Source organism: Aricia agestis, chromosome 5 (genome assembly GCF_905147365.1).
Source record: "Aricia agestis chromosome 5, ilAriAges1.1, whole genome shotgun sequence".
Classification (NCBI taxonomy): domain Eukaryota; kingdom Metazoa; phylum Arthropoda; class Insecta; order Lepidoptera; family Lycaenidae; genus Aricia; species Aricia agestis.
This window is the reverse complement of record NC_056410.1, coordinates 11,431,410-11,448,845: the sequence shown is the minus strand read 5'-3', so window position 1 is coordinate 11,448,845 and position 17,436 is coordinate 11,431,410. Positions and strand designations below refer to the sequence as shown.

At 35.7% G+C, this 17,436-nt stretch overlaps 1 protein-coding gene across 13 annotated transcripts in view; it reads left to right on the top strand.

Annotated features, from left to right (window-relative positions):
- LOC121727254 (sorbin and SH3 domain-containing protein 1) overlaps positions 1 to 17,436 on the top strand; it is a 135,261-nt gene extending 117,825 nt beyond the window's left edge. For 10 of the 13 annotated variants that reach the window (XM_042114977.1, XM_042114978.1, XM_042114976.1 and 7 more), the window contains 9 exons: positions 4,542 to 4,601; positions 8,958 to 9,121; positions 12,165 to 12,215; positions 12,698 to 12,952; positions 13,850 to 14,090; positions 14,562 to 14,723; positions 14,994 to 15,123; positions 15,333 to 15,478; positions 16,184 to 17,436. In XM_042114977.1, the coding sequence (XP_041970911.1) occupies positions 4,542 to 4,601; positions 8,958 to 9,121; positions 12,165 to 12,215; positions 12,698 to 12,952; positions 13,850 to 14,090; positions 14,562 to 14,723; positions 14,994 to 15,123; positions 15,333 to 15,478; positions 16,184 to 16,206 (1,232 nt within the window). In that variant the 3' untranslated portion in view covers positions 16,207 to 17,436. The remainder of the gene's footprint in view (positions 1 to 4,541; positions 4,602 to 8,957; positions 9,122 to 12,164; positions 12,216 to 12,697; positions 12,953 to 13,849; positions 14,091 to 14,561; positions 14,724 to 14,993; positions 15,124 to 15,332; positions 15,479 to 16,183) is intronic. The other 3 variants (XM_042114971.1, XM_042114975.1, XM_042114972.1) reach the window with 2 other exon arrangements.

Genomic DNA, 17,436 nt, shown 5'->3' with positions numbered 1-17,436 from the left:
TTGTGCAGAAGATTTAATGCAGGACCCCCCAGCGCCTCCTAGAAGAGTGTCGTCGAAGAATAGTCGGACGCTCCAATTAGTCACTTCTACAAAACCGAACACAAAATTTGTGCAAACTCAAGAACAGTCGAATGTTGATTTTCTTAAAAATAAAATAAGCAACAAGCTCAATCGACAAAATACACACACAATTTTAAAAAAGAGGTCCTTGACAATATCAAACGCACCTGTTAACAGTCGAGTCATGTCGACTTCAGCGCCGCCAGCAATTAACAGAAGCAAATACGCTGAGAGCTTACATTCACCACAGCGAAACCTTAAACAATTCGGAACGAGTAGCTTTAGCTCACCAAGACGAACTTTAACACCTAATAATTACGCAACTGCGAATCTTGATAGATTTGGGGAGCAACAAAAATCAATAAAAATTGAAGGAGGAGTCGGCAGGAAAACACCCATATCTAATATTCTCGACAAAGCTACGGCCATAGATAAGTTGTGGAGTTCTCAAAAAAGAAATGAGCGCATTGATTTTACAAAAATAAAACCAAAAAACACTTTGAAAACTGGTACTCAAATTATAAAGCCTATACTTTCGTCACAAATGCGAGCGTCTAATTTAACAAGACAATGCAGTCCTCCAGTAACACATAAGAGTAGAGATATGCTACGAACTTCAGAAAAGATTCAGAGAATGAAACATTTAAACCAGCATACTAAGTCTGTGCCTTGTTTGTTTAAAAAGGACTCAAAATCTACTAAAGAAACTTCAAGCGTCACGTTACCTACGTCTAAATCAATATCGAATTTAGTTCCGTTACCTGTTACAAGGAACGAAAACAGTCGCCAAATAAAGTCAGCTGTTATAACTAATTTAAAAAAGAAGAAGATTTCAAGTGGTAATGCTATAGTAGCTAAACCTTTAAAAATTTCTAATGCTGACAAAAAAGATGAAGTCAAAACAAAACTTTTAAAAGAAAAATCAAAACAAAATCCTGATGAAAATACAAGAGGTCTATTAAAAGTATCGTCAAATGGAATAACTAAATATTCAAAATGCAGTAAATCACCAAAAGCTGATATTAATAGTTATAATATTTACTGCAATAAGAGGCCTTTTGAAGAAAATTTAAGTAATTCTTATGATTCATTTGATTCAAACACCTTTTTTCAACACCTATTTTTAAGGAATATGGAACCGCTGTCGATGAAAGAGTTATCAGATCAAAGTTGTGCTGGCTTCGTTTTTGAAAAGGCTAAGCTGTTTCAGTCTCTACCCGACAAAACTTCCAATTATTCCCATTCGAATTCATTAAATACGTACTTAATAAATAGAAAACCAGTTTCTTTATCCCGTTTTGTCAAATGGGACAGAAATCCAAGTCCCATAAGCTATAAAAAACCTAGGTCTATATCTTGGCCTGGAAAAATGGATGGAAAAATTCGTAAATTTGAAAGTTTACATGTGCCCAGGAGTGAAATGGGCTCTACATCTTCATTGACATCGATTAGAAGTAAAAGCGAGCCACCTGTTCCTAAGCTTTACTTTTCTCAAACCTCTCGTCCGGTATCGCCGACAGTTATATTTCACAAGAAAACTGTTCAAAGATTTTCTTCACCACCAAAATCGAGCATTTTAAAGAGTAACATCAAATCTTCTTCAAACAAAGTTTACAGCAGGGACAATAATTTTACTTCGCCTGCAAATAAATTTACTAGTGTGAAAATTGTCCCGAGTGTGAAAACGCCTCAAAATAAACTACGTGTTCCTCTGTCATCGAGATCTGTTTCTCCTCAAGATAGTAGAAGTATATATTTTAGCAGGAGTCATTCTACTTCTCCAGCATCCATTCGTTCTCCATCGCATAGAAAAATACACTTAACACGAACGCAAAGTAAATTGGAAAAAGTAAATAAAAAAGAGAACCGTTCCTGTAGTGTAGAAAGTAAAAATAATCGAAATTATGATAATGACATAACAAGAGTAAATAGTGAACCTAATTTATACCAGGATGACCCTGAGTACGACGAATATATTCGTGATATACAAAGTACGAGGAGTAGGTCAGAAAGATTTAGGGAATTGAATAGGTACTATGCATATTTGGAAAGAGTTGCAGAATTAGAAAAAACAACATGTTATAATAATGATTTACTTATAAGAAAAAAAGATGAGGAGATCATAGATTTTGATCGCTGGAAAAAAATAAGAGCAATAGAAAGGGCTGAAGAAGAGTTAAATAATTTGTATGAAAAATTGAGACAAGCTCAACGTGATAATGATGTCCTATTTTATCCTAGAGACGTCAAAGATTTCCGTTGGAAATTTGACAGTGAAAGAGGTCTTAAAATTAAGGAAAAATCTGTAGAAGACTTAAAAGATGAACTTCAACAAAAATCAACTAATGACTATGATAGTTTGGTTTTACAAAAACCTTCTGATACTTATAAACCATTATGGAGGGGTAAAAGCGTGGCAGAAACTGCATTTGATATTAACAATAAAAGAGAAAATAAAAAAGAAAAAGGTCAACCAATAAGAACTCATCTAGTTTTACAAGATGATTCATTTCAAGAATTACGTAAAAAAATTGGTATAGGTAACCGTTTATGGAGTAGTCTTTCAATAGATCAGGTTACTGCTTTAAAAGATCAACTAAACGCTATCTACAGCAAAGAGCTTGAATCCAAATCATTAGCAAAAAATGAAACACAAAAATATGAAATTGAAGTAAATAATCTGACTAAGAAAAAAAATCCAAACCTTTATGTGAGATGCAGTTCGTTAGGTACACCCAGAGAAACGCCGTCGTTACAAGATAACGAAACGCTGGTCAAATCACAATCCATTGCATCTATCGATTCTTCCAAGCCTACTGAAAAGGAGATGAAAAATAATGCGAATAGAATGCAAATGTCTCTTACTGAGTGTGAAAAAAAAGTGATATCCCAAAATATTAGTAAAGAAGTTCTGAATAAATTAAATAAACTAGATCACATGCCCTTAATATCTTTTGATAATAACTGCCAATCTTCTGCATGTAATAATAATAATGAACTACTTGAAGATCAGAACAATAAACAAAAGGAATTCAAAACGAGGCACGTTGTATATCCAAATGTAAATTCAGCACCATCAAATCAGTCATCAGCAAGTGAAACCGATACAGGAAGCTCTGATGTTTCTGGAAAAACTGTTATATACAGAGATAATAAAATAGGGGTGAAGAAAAAAGTCGAATATTTTGAATCAGTTAAAAGTGTTCAAAACCAACCAAAAACAGTTTTCCACGCTAGAGAAAACTCTGACGAACAGAAGGAAAAAAGTCCAAGTATACAACTAAACGGTGAAACTATAAAAAAACCTGTTACAAATAATCTTATCTGCCAGTCCCAATCATGTACAAATTTTAAAGAATTGTTCGGTGAAAGTAACATCAGCAATTTTCTTTCCCTGCCCTTAAAAACTGCACTACGTTCGAGGTCGCCTTCACCTTATTCCGGTGTACACGAAAGGGATCGAAATACCCCTGACACGCTACCGTACTCCAGTAACGAGACAATTTCCCGTAGTCGAAGCCCGTCGCCCGATCCGGAGCGTGTTTGGCGAACGTACTTAAAATTTTCTCGTGGGGGCGAGGTACGACGACTGGTACGGCGTTTCGATTCACCCTCCTCGGTCGGTGCAATTTTGCGTAGGCATCGAAGTGATCCCGAAATTGCACGAAACGTCTATAAAAATAATTTTTCCACGATTGAGGGAGAACCGTCGCAACGTCAAAAATGGAAAACATTGACGGTGGCCAGAGTGCCATTACGGCCCACAAATAGGTTTATGCCTCATATCGATATTATATCAAAATTGGCCGCACTGCGGAAAAGACCAACGACGCGGTCGAGATCAGCAGAGGAAGCCATAGAATGTAGACCAGGAGAAGTTGAACGTATTCGGCGCAAATTTGAAACGATGTCTCTACTCGGACAAATATATTCATCTGCACCAGACATAAGAGAGCTAAACGAATTTCCCTTTTTAGCGGGCTCATGGATTGCACATCAGTATCCTAAGCCCTCTGATAATAATAGATCGGTCACCAGTCCCGATATGTTTGCCCGCGGACGTACGTCCCCTGTAAAAAAGGAAGTTAAGGTGGCAACTACGAAAAAGCCCCTAAAGCTTAATACTATACTTAAACACGAGCCACTATCAAAACAAGCATTCGATCCAGAAGTCCACCGACCAGCTAGTCGCTACGAGCCACCTCGGACGCCGCCGCGGCCCCCACCTGCCGCGTGGCCTTATCATCTAGCGCCATTTGTCATGCGGTCACGAAACACTGTTCAATTTCAAGGTCAATTTTATTTTTTTATATTAAAGATTATTTACTAATGGAGTAAACTGTTAGTCGGTAAAACATTGCATGATTTAGTTCCGATTTGTAAATTCATTCTGTACATAATATTATTTTCTATCTTTTTCATATTCATTTGAACATTTTTTAGTTTTATTTCGCTAAATATTTCATTTATTATTACAATAGAGGGTGAATCAGCCCCCGAGCCTCCACGCCGCTCTGCATATGGCAGCTACTCAGATACAGGTAATATTTTTTCTCTCATCACCATTTATTGCATTTTTTTTAAGTTATAAAGTAAAGATGAATACAAAATAAAAAGCTAAGAAGTCAAACTGATCTGTTAAGTAACTTTGCTATTACGCAACTGTTGCGTTCAAGCAAAGAAAAGCTTTGTACAATCGGAGGTATTATTTAGTTTACAAACGCAGGAACGCCTAGTCTCGCCGCGATGTATTCACTCGTCCATGCAAGTGCTTTAATAAAATAAAGGTACCATTAAGAGGTCGGCAGGAAAATTACGTCACTCGACGATTCGGAACCGGTTGACGAAGATTTTTTTTGGAGTACATAATATTATAGTTCCGCGTGCCTGTGCTGCTAGTTCAATACTCATTTAACTCTGTGTTGTGTTTATTCTCCCGCTACATAAACAATTTAAGTGCCCGTGTGTTAAATGTTATCAAAAGGTGATATTAAAGTTTCCGCGATAAATATTATCTTCGCTATCTTTTGTTGCGTCGCTCAGTGTATGACACATAGTGCTAAAGTGTGTGTGTAATATATGTAACAAATATGAGTTCCCAACACGAGAACCCTCGAAAAATAGCCGAAGATTATAATAATCATAGTACCGTTTTACCGGAGCGCATACCTGCGACTGGCAGTATGACGAGGTCTTTAAAAGCCCTTAATAAATATGTAAAGAAGAATATATTTTACGACGATAGCGAAGACAAAAACAATGAGGAGTATAGTGATAGTGATTATTTCTCTAAAAGCAATACGCCTAGAGAGCTATCTAAATATGATTCGGACAGTGTAAAAAGTGTGGATGTTCCAGAAAAAAGAAACAATGTCGAGTCTCCAGTAAGTTCGTTACAGTCGAATACTGAAAACCAATTAACTGACGATTACAAGTATAAAAAATTGCTAGAAAATCCTGATATAAAATTGGGTAATGCTCCAGCTATATCTACAGATTCTTATCAAAGTCTAAGAAGAGATAAGGAAGAAACTATTCAGAAAGATAATCTTCATGCGTCAGCAGACAACCTTACATCTTCTGTATCAGATGTAAAGTTCAGAAATAAAAATGAGGCCACCAATAGTGAAAACAGGCATACAGTTCATGATTTTTCCGAGTGGGTAAATAGGACTGAAATATATCCAGATGTGTATGCACCACTACCTTACAGTAAGTATCCAAATTTCTCAACATTGAATGTGAAACTATTGTAAAATTTGATAAAGTAGTGATGAAAATCTTAATATCTCATTAATTAAATGCTTTGAAAAGAAAACAAAACAGCGTCTCAAAACCATTTTATCACTATTTCAGACATTACTTAAGGGGGCGACGAACCCTAAAGTGTCGATTTTATAATTCATTTTTATACTTGAAAATAAGCCACGAATTGTTTCATTTTCTAAAATTAGATACTACATTATATTTCCGAGAATTCGATCTGAGCGAAAACACGATATCTTAAAACTTTCTCGATAGAAAAAAATCACAAAGATGCATCTAATTTTCACGAATTTTTCATTTATTACCATAACCGTGCATTGAACTAAGTTAATATTTTAACACATTGTATACAATTCTATCATTGAGAGATCGACCTAGCGGATTTTTTAAATGTTGTATATTTATCGAGTTATCGATAAAAAACTAATTTGGCGATGAATCCGCGTCGTTCTTTTTCACCTGGCATATGAAAGACGGGCGTGAGTGTGAAGAGAGAAGGACGATGTTTGATTTTTAGGGTTAGTCGCCCTCTTAAGTGACTAATTTAAAATAATTAATAGAACAAGGTCAATTTATAAGCAACAGTGTTTACATTTTCTTGTAGTAGTCGAGTAAAGTTTTGGCGGGAGTGGAAGAAAGCACCACTCGTAGTTAGTCGCCAGTCGTCGCGTTGATAGTGAAGGTGGTTTGTTTTGTGTTGTGTTTTTGTCGAGTGTTATCGCCGGTTCTATCACATGGGGATATTACGACAAATCAAGAAAATGGCGATACATGGTTAGTTTTAAATGTTTTAGGACTATATGGACTAATACAATAAATGTTAAAATAAAACTTGAAAAATTTATTAACAAAGTTAAATTGCAATATTAATATATTTAATTATTCATCAAAGAAAATTTACTAAAGTGCGTGAGAATGTTGGTGTTCCAATAACACAATAATGTGGCTAAATACAAAGGTAGAGTTTTTATAAATGTTGTAACTTTTGTCAACAAAGCAGTTGCGACACCATAATTACAACATTTAAGAAAAATTTATACGGATAATCGTTGCTATTGTCAGATTAAGCAATTATTGTTGGTTCTAACTTCTAAAGCCTCACAAGTTGCAGACTATAACAATCATTTTTTTTATATTAAACTATATTATTGTTTTTCTTTATATCAGTTTTAAAACTATCATCAAAATTAATGATTTCCAATTATAGAAAACCTTTTTATAATAGTAACTTAGTGATTTTAAATTATATAATTTTAAATACACTATGCTGAAGAAACTATTTTAAATATCTGTCAGTCCTTCTCGCCTTGAAACTGCAGGTATATTTGTTGTACCTAGACCTGTAGAAATAAGAACAGGGCATACAGTAAAGTTACAATTATTTTAACTTGCTATGCCAGCCTAATATTATACTGTTAAAATAATATTTTTAGGGTTTTGTTATTTTTCAACTTATTTTAATTGCAATACTAATTAAATTTACAAATACGTAAGAATATTACATTTCACTCATGCATAATTAATTTATATTTGTAATCAAGTAATCAGACATGTTCTTACATAATATAATGCTATAATTATTCAAATTAACCACGTGGTTCTAATTACTTAATAATAATTATCATAATTAACAAGAAGAGTAAAGAAACCCGAAAGTAGAGCAATAGTCCTCTATAGTAACTCTAGAGTGAAGTAATAAAGTGTTCATGATTTTATGAAGATGTTATTTTCGAGTCTAGATTCTTCGAAAATCCATTAATTACTGTTCATTTGTTATTATTGTGTTTATATAGAAATAATAAATAAATATTGAGACCTTTTTGATGACTTTAATTTCTGTCATCACATTATTGTTTGTAGTGAGCATGATAGCAACATAAACCTACAGTCTAAGAAAATCTTCAAAAATGCACGTATGCAATATTTGAAATATCTCACTATAGACGAGAATAGAGATTTATTGGTAGCTCCCATTACAATTCTACGTGAATACCGGTTGTAAAAGGCGTCGTATCAAAATACAACACGACACGTGTGTAAATAGCCATGCTCTACGTCCCATGAATGGTAAAAAAGTGAAAGCCTTAGGGATCCCATTTCTTGTATAACGTGTTAATGTCACTAATGTGTCGTTAAATAGTACTCTGTGCAAGAAAGTAACGCTTAAATACAATAAATATTTAATTTTTTGGGCTTATGGTTCAAAAGTGTGGAGCCATCAAATTAAAGGATATTATGCCAGCTATGTATTGATAAACGCTATTTGTTCTTTAACACTATACTTATCCTAATTTATGCTAATATTTAGTAGATCAATTAAACAATGAAGGTCTGATTAAAATGGAATATCGATATTAACCGGCAGGTATTACAAAACTTTCATTTTAAAAATACTTTCGATCATTATGCAATTAATTTGCTGCAACTGAGTTCAAACAATAAATACCGAAACTCCATTTGGAAGTTGGTAAAGCAGGTGCCCCAAAAGCCATATATTTTTAGTTTTGCTGCAATTGGTTTAATCAAACAATAAGCATAATAATCTCCTTTTTTGGAAGTCGGTGCGCCGGTTGGCCCAAAAGCCATACATTTTTACACTCGTGGTTTCGACGTAACGGAACCGGTCGGGTTACGTGTGCCCGTGATAATTATGATCAACAAATTAGTGGCGTTCAATGGCCGTTACGACATCGATCGCCATGGCGTTTCCGTTCTCACTTTCACTAGTTTTTATGTCATTTACTGGTTTATACGTGGGTATATCACCGGCGCGGTGCGATAAGCGAAGAGGCGTGTTAACACGTACTTTGTTACTTCACTTGAACAGGTTATAATTGAGTTGTTCAATATATTATAATACTATATTTTATACAATATTTTTGACCTCACAAGTCAGTTAAATATTTTCATAGGGAATTACTTTCCGCATCCCTGGTGGTTAGGACTTCAGCTGAGGTATTTGGGACTACCCAGACGTGGAGTGTACCCACTAAAGTTTCTTGATGATCCAGTCCTCGTTTATGGAAAAGTTGCGGGAACGATAAAACCCACCGCAACATCACTTACCTCACTCTAGAACTTTATTCAATCGTCCTTTTTCTGTTTTTTTAACCATGTTCTATTCCTTCTAGAATCTCCGAATCGTCGGTACGTGGAGAGCGATGTGAACATCCACTACCGCTGCCCGGTTCGCCGGGACCCTCTTCCCCTCGTCCCGGAGCGGGAACTGGCCAGGCAGCAGGCGGAGCACATGAAGTCCCTGTACAGGGAGCAGAAGAGGAACAAGTATTTACAGGTGAGGTGGGAGAATAGAGAGAATATGAAAAACAAGATGATGCCCTTCGGTGCGCCGAAATCGGTGTATCGTGTGAGAAACATTTTTCCGGGATAAAAGTATATTTTACCAGTACTCAAAATTTCCATAGAGTTAAGCTATTGAAGCGTGTAGAGATACTGTTATCTCAGACAGATATAATATTAGTAAGATAGGACAAGCAAATGTATCATCAGAAAAATAAATTCATAAGCTGTTGACGGACCTACGTTATTTGGTCCTTTTATGTCAAGTTAGTCGCGTGACTCGTGATAGATTGACTAGGTTTGACATAACGCTACCAAGTCAAATAGCTCCACAAACCGCCAATTTATCTGATAGTGCTTACAGAAATATCAATGGTTTAAAAGGAACTAAAACCACTTGAAAAGTTTCTGAAAGATAGAGAATAGGTCAAAGATTGAGATACATAAATTCATGTCTTTCTACAAAACACACAAATGAAAGTTTTGTAATTTATCTTTCAAGGTGATTGATGTCCATGATTGATTCCATGTAATAACTCTATGTGTGCATCTATAGATTTAATTACGCACATTGCTGTCTCTTTATATATTGCAAATCACTTAAGTTAACGATAAGCGATGAGATTATGTAAATCAAAACTTCACTTTTGCATTCTCTAATCCTCTGTCGTCAATTTTACTTTCAATTAGCGACAATAATATATTTCGCTCACATTGGTAATGAGCTTACTAATGGAAGTAATAATGCAATCTTAGCTATCTGCATTATCTATTTTTTCATCAAGACAATATTTCAGATTTAGTATCAATATTTCAGATATGTTTTTATCTGCTCTATCTGAATTTGGTTAATGCATATCATTATTTATAGCATCAACTAAATCTTAAGTCGTATCACAATCTGCCGTTCAATATTGAGTATTTGATTGGTTAAAATAATCTCAAATTATATTAATCCCACCTATTACGTAGTTGATGACTTTAAACTTTGCCCTATCGATGTTATTATCTTGCCAGTCAACGCTGATCGGTACTGATCGTGCCTCGTGCAGACTCGCACGCGATTCCAGTTTAGTCGATACTTAAATTTCATTTAAATTCATTTCAATCGAGAATGCTCTTTTATTGCTTCTTTCACTTGGTATTGATTTTCGTTTAGGTTTAAACAAGAATACTCTTTTTTTTTATTTACTATTCACTTAAGCAATTTTATCTTTCAGTATACTATTTTTAGTTCTTTTGCCAACTATGCCAATGGAACGTCCTTCAATTACTTGATCGTAATTGGTAACGGAAAATAGGCGTAGCAAAACTAATCATGCGATGCAAATGTAGACCGATAGTTCCACCTCACGAAAAGTACATCAGATCGAAACGAAATTCATGATGATAGCCAAAACGATCATTAATGAAAAAGTGGTGTATCCTCGATAGTATCAGTTTTCGTTCTGGTTTTCACAATAGCGTAGCCATAACCATAATATATTCTGTGCCATAACGCACGTGACGGCGCGTGCGCAACATCGTCACACTAAATAATATAAAAATAAAAAAAGTGAACTGTTGGGAAAAGTGTTATGTCATAGTAACTTGTTTGTGTATGTAATGAAGTTGACCTGAACTATGAAGGTGAGGTTATGTGATAACTATCAGTATTTTTATTTAATGACAATTAAGGAGCCTATTCATAACCACACGTTGATCTCCTATTAGGTAATTGCTATTTATGAAGATGTTCATAACGTTTCATTCCAAATTAGTGTCTAAACACACTAGGCCGAAAATACGCGGCCGAAGTCGGCATGATTACGCTTGCAATGCGCTACGCACACAGTATAACGCGACGTAATTTTGGCATGGTGATTGGTGTGACATCTTGCAAGCGTAATCATGCATGTTTAGACACTAATTTGGAATGAAACGTTATGAACATCTTCATAAATAGCAATTACCTAATAGGAGATCAACGTGTGGTTATGAATAGGCTCCTTAATTGTCATTAAATAAAAATACTGTGTGTGTTTAGACACTTACAGATGAAAAGTATTTGAACATCCAGAATATACAATATTTTACCAATATAGATATAATATTTAAATTTTTAGTTCTCGAATTGGTAGATAATTGTACCAAGTACAAAATTACCGTACCTACCTAAACCTTTATTTTGATCATAATGTAGATCGTAATATTTTTTATTAAATTACTAGTCGCAAAGAATTTCTAGTATTGTAATAGCAATTATTTACCGCAGTACGACAAAGTACGTATAAGTGAAATTGAGCGTAAACATCGAGATTTCTCTCAAGGGCTTGACTTGTTCCCGACTTGACCGCGCACGTAACTTTACTTTTACTTTTATACATGACCGTTTCTTTTATATTTAACTGACCAGTGTCTAAGTTAATTCTGAAACGTTTGGTTCCTATATTTTTTAATTTAATTAAAGTTTAGTTTAGTCGCCAACTGTACATAGATATTACATAATTATTATGCGCATCGAACATACAGATTACAGACGAACCTACGTTTTTATAGGGTTTTCGGCCTCGTTGCAGGAAAAGTAGAGCAAGATTTTGCAATAATAAATAATTATTATTTTTATTATTTTACCTAGACACTTTTATTGCATTCTTATTATTATTTGACATACTTAATTATTTTGTAATTAACGTTTCGTGCATAAAAATTCCAATCAACATTCTTATATCGGATAAAATGTATCAATCGATTTAGTTACACTATAATTACATTATATTTTTTATAATAGCGGATACATTAACCTTGAAATATCAAATACCACGAAAATACCACACACAGAGATCCAAATCACCTTTTGACCACATTGCAGAATTCCTCAAAACTAGTTTCGAACAAAGGATTAGAGATCAATGTTTACTACCTATACAAGCTCTTAATTTTAATAACTTCGATCCCTTATTCCTCCAATTTTTGACACATAAAAGGCTTTTAAAGAAATTATTTCTGTATCTCATTTTAATTACTATATCAGTACTTAAACATGTCACAATTTTCAGGATAATAATATAGATCCTCGGGACATAGAGGCTTTCGATGCGTCTATGAAGGTGAATTTTGAGTGACGCTGGTTTCAAAAGCTAATTAAAGCAATTTTTTATTAAAATATATAAAATATTAATGTCTTTAACGGCTAAATTTGATTTTCTCTAATATCACTAATTGAATTTATCATTATTTTAATGTTCATCGGCAAATATAATAAGCTTTTTTCATCATTCATATCGCTACAGTTTCGGTAGGTAAAATAAGAAATATTTTCCATATTTTCCTTGTCGTGTATGTTTGACGAAAGGCATATATTTTGTTCTTTTGTACCGATGTCGATGTTCCAACGATGTTCGCTTCGTTATCGAACAAACAAAAGCCACACGCTATGGTAATTCAAAATAAGCATCATTGTGTTACGCTTCCTAGTTCCAACGAAGATTATGTTTTGAAAACAACTTTAATCTAAAAATTCACTAAAGTTACTACGCTTACAATGCCTATACATGGTGTCCTAAGTGGTAATTACAACGATATTGTACAGGAACTACAAGACGCCCAGAACAGAAGGCATCAAGACAACTTCATGCCGTCGCAGAAGCTAGTTATACCACCAAATAGGTACGATGAGGCCGAGAAGATCGTTGCGAGAGCCTTATACACCTTCAACGGACAGACCTCGAGAGAGCTGAGCTTCAGGAAGGGCGATTTCATCAGCGTCCGCCGGCAAATCGACGCCAACTGGTACGAGGGAGAAATCCACGGAAGAATCGGACTTTTCCCCTACAACTATGTTGAGGTACTTACAAATCAATTATGTACTTTCACCGGTATTGGCTGGATATTGAATAGATAAACACCTAGTAAGCCTATTAGATATCACTTTATGTGCTTTCACTGCATTACTGGCAGTAAATATTAAACCCCTTATATAAAATCTCCACACTGTCATTATAGAAATGAAATTGGTTAAATTGGTATAAAATAATTCGCTGTTAAGCATTAGTGTCCTAACCCACATTTTTTTTTTTGTTGTCAAATTTTGAATGCAGTCTTGTTCTAAATCATCTAAAGAACATAACTGCATTCATAACTCAATACGTAATTTTTTGTGGGTTAGTACACGAATGCTTAACAGCGTCCTTAATATGATGTTTTATTTTAGTCTGATATGATATGAAAGACGCATGATAGGAAAAGATAATTAAAACTATACAATTTTAACGTCTGTAACCACAAATCACAGTTAGAAATCTTGTTCTTAAGAAGGGGAAAAGCTACAATTAATATTTTATAGAGCCTTCAATAAAAATAGTCGTATTAAACCTACTACTCTACTGCCCCAGATTTTATTAGCTGACTTTGATCAGAATCTTAAGTAAATTAGACACTTTAATGTAAGCAAAGCCGATTAGTGTCGAGGAAGTAAGCAATTAGCTTTATTGATTGGATAACGATTAATTCAATTATTGGCTGCTCTACCAGAATTTGAATTATCAAAGTAATGGCTTGAAATATTATAGAAATACCCAATAGGTACAAGTTTATGACGTAACACTTTATTAATCGTAGCGTAACATCATTCAAGAAATCCTGGAATTTTTGAGCCCTACATAAAAAGTTCTTCGCATTACATAGTTCATACCCATGCATCTTTATAGAGACAAAAAAATAATGGTTACTTCATAAATTTCAGCTGCTAAAAGGTGACGGATCAAGATCACCGCGAAGATCGGCAGTAATCGAAGGTCGAGCGAAAGCGAAATTCGATTTCACCGCGCAGACCAACCTCGAACTACCTCTGAAGAAGGGAGAGATCGTCACGCTGACGAGGAGGATAGACCAGAACTGGTGGGAGGGAAGGAACGGCCACAAAACGGGCATCTTCCCCGACAGCTATGTTACAGTATTACAGGAGCCCAGTCAAAGTAAACCCGGTAAGTTAACAATATTATTAACTTATTGATAAAAGTGGAATATTCTTGATGCTGACAACCTTTTTCAAGAATGTCATGGTGGTGCCAATTCTTAAATGGCCTTTCATCACGTTGGCCAATGACCTGTGATGGATAAATACAGACAAACACCAAACAAAACATTTCGATGGGCATAACTTGACCATGATCGACTTCGATAATGCTTGCTTGCTTGCAGCAAGCCTAATCGAATAGTTACCAATAATGGTCCATTCAACGCAAAAAGGGATCTTTTTAAATATTTTGAAAGAAAGTAAGGGCATCTCGTGGAAATGAAAATATAGAATAGAAGATATTTATTGTTTTGCACTTTTAATAACACAATATATAGCTATTATAGTTACAGAATGGTCCTCCTGCTTACAATTTCTTCCAGACAACCTTTAAGAGTTTTTTATCACCAATTATAATAATGATTTCTTTTTACTCCAGAATCGCAACCCATACTGAACACGGACAAGCCGGTAGCGTCGCCCGCCGCGCACGGTCTGCTCAATGGGTCTGATAAGAGGAGCATGGGCACCCACAGCTACACGCCGCAGCAGAACAGCTCAGCGCTTGCCAACGCACCGCCCGCCACACAACCCTTGCCAGGTGAGTAATGATCTTTATGCTTGAAAATGATAAGACGTAGTCAAATTTAGAATAATTAACAATGACAATCTTAAAAAGTAACATATTCGGCTGTTGATATTTTAATATGACAATCTCAATAATTGTAATCCATCTTTTGCGAATCTCCATCGTTTGCGAATCGATTTTCAAATTTCTTCTTTTATTGTATAGTTTGTGATCCCAATTTGGTCCCAATGTCACCTTATCTTCGCCTGATCATTAATCAACTCAATTTTTTTTTTATTTTAGGCTACGCGGTGAGCAAAAATCAGCGGACGGTGACGCCGTCGGACCGCGGGTACGGTCCGCCCACCGGCGCCGGCGTCGACCTCAACAACACTGAGCCTCTATACGTCGATACCAATGCTGAGGCTATACCGTAAGTTACTTGTGAATTACTACGATATAATATTATCTATGCTAGACAAAACAAAATAAAAATATTAATAAAAAAACAATAAAAAAGTATATAATAAATAATATAATATAGTACTTATATGGGAACGTTCCATTCCATTGTGTAGTCGTCTAAAATCTATCGAGTCTAACACAAGACTGTTGAGCAATGATGACCGATGAATTTCGCAGATACCGAGCGATGTACAAGTACCGGCCACAGAACCCTGACGAGTTGGAGCTGAGCGAGGGCGACACGGTGTACGTGCTGGAGAAGTGCGACGACGGCTGGTACGTCGGCTCCAGCCAGCGCACCGGCCGGTTTGGCACCTTCCCAGGTATGTACACTACCGGCCACAGAACCCTCATAAGCTGGGCCTAAACTCTGTAGGTTCGCAGTTTTGCGTCTATCCTCAATAGTGGCGGATAGTACGATGCAACTCGCTGCGAAGTCGTTGCGAGCTCGTGACGAGCCCGCTGCGTAGCCGCCCCTTCTCGAAACTCGAATTATGATAAATTATGATAATGTGCTGCACCCTCGACCCCAGTTTATACCGTTATACCGTTCACACTCCAGCAAACATCCTCTACCTATTATGTCTAGTATTCGTTGCAATCTAAACTCGAAGTCAAGGTGTATCTAACGTAAAAGTAAATATAAAGTACTTCTTTAATTTTACGTTAAATATACTAGATACTAGATGATACCCGCAACTCCGTTGCGCCAAAAGTAGTGCGGTATCGTACGGGAACCGTACATTTTTCCGGGATAAAAAATATCCTGTGTCCTTTCCCGGAACTCGTGGTGTCTCCATGCCAAACTTCAGCAAAATCGGTTCAGCGGTTTGGGCGTAAAGAGGTAACAGACAGATAGACAGACAGACAGACAAACACGTCACATTCGCATTTATAATATTAGTATGGATAATATGATAGTAGGTCATTCACTCCCAAAACCTCCACCACTTAAAGTTTTGTGAAAACACTTGCAAGCTGTAGCATATAAAATTATCTCGTTTAAATGTAAGGTGTTGTTCTTGCAGGCAACTATGTGGAGCGCATCTGATAGCGCGAGGTGTCGCTGCTGCGCCGCCTGCGCCGCGCCGCGCTCTGTGCGCGACGCGCGCGACGCACGCGCTGACACGACACATCACAACACGACACTCATCTCTATACCACTGACATATTATGCGGGCTGACTGGGAGTTTTTGTTACTCAACGTAAGTATGTTTAGGACCAAAACAGCGCCCCTAGTGGAAAACTATTGTAACTGAGATTCAAAGATTTTATATGCGAACCAAACAGTACATACCTGGAATTATTGTAAATACAAAGTCAGCATCTTGTGTATGCGTTTGCTTTAGAAATCAAAACAATTAAAACTTGTAAGCTAATCAAATTTCACAAGGTGATCCTTGATTTGTATGGAATCAAAGCAGCGCCCCTAGCGGCGAACTGTGGTAACTTATTCAACGCTATACAAGATTGTCCGTTGTCGTTAATGTGCTCACGGTGAGAAATAAAAACTCACATTCAGCACGCAATACGTCACTATCGCTAAAGGTACTAAACTCCTTTTGATATATTCTAAATAAAAAAACCCTAATACTGCCTATACAATATTATATTATATTAGAAATGTCTTGCGTTCGTGACTGTACATTTTGTAAGTAACTTTTTAGAGATTTTGTTAAATATAATAATATGCTTCTAGTATCGAGATGAGTGAATATTGAGAGGCAGATGCAAACTATTACGAATTTACGAAAAATATTACGAATTCTATTGGCTTTTGAATGTAAAAACTAATAAAAATACTTTCAGTAACTGTTTTAAACTATTGTATCATACTCTACCGTAGTAAGTTGGTCTGTCTCTCGCTTAGTATTAATTCTCTACATACCTGTGCCTGATAAGTAAGTAGTCATTTGAAACCCTTTTAGAATATATCGAACGTTGCGCTTTGTCATGTACCGAGGAGGCACGCACAATTGAAATGTTACCAAAAAGCTGAACCATGACTTTTGATATTGTTTTATAATGACTACCCTAATACAATATAAATATACAGTAGAGTAACTCAGCCAATCGGGCGGAATACTGTATAAGTAGAGGTCTACTGTATACGATTATATTGTGACAATAATGTGTGTTGTCTTCCGAATGCTCTATGTTTTAGACTAGAGTAAATGTGATTTGGTTGCAAATCAGACATTTTCAATGTTCTCATTCAATTTTTCATCAATTTGTAAACACTACATGGTTTACAGTATATCCGATGGTCACCTGTGACTT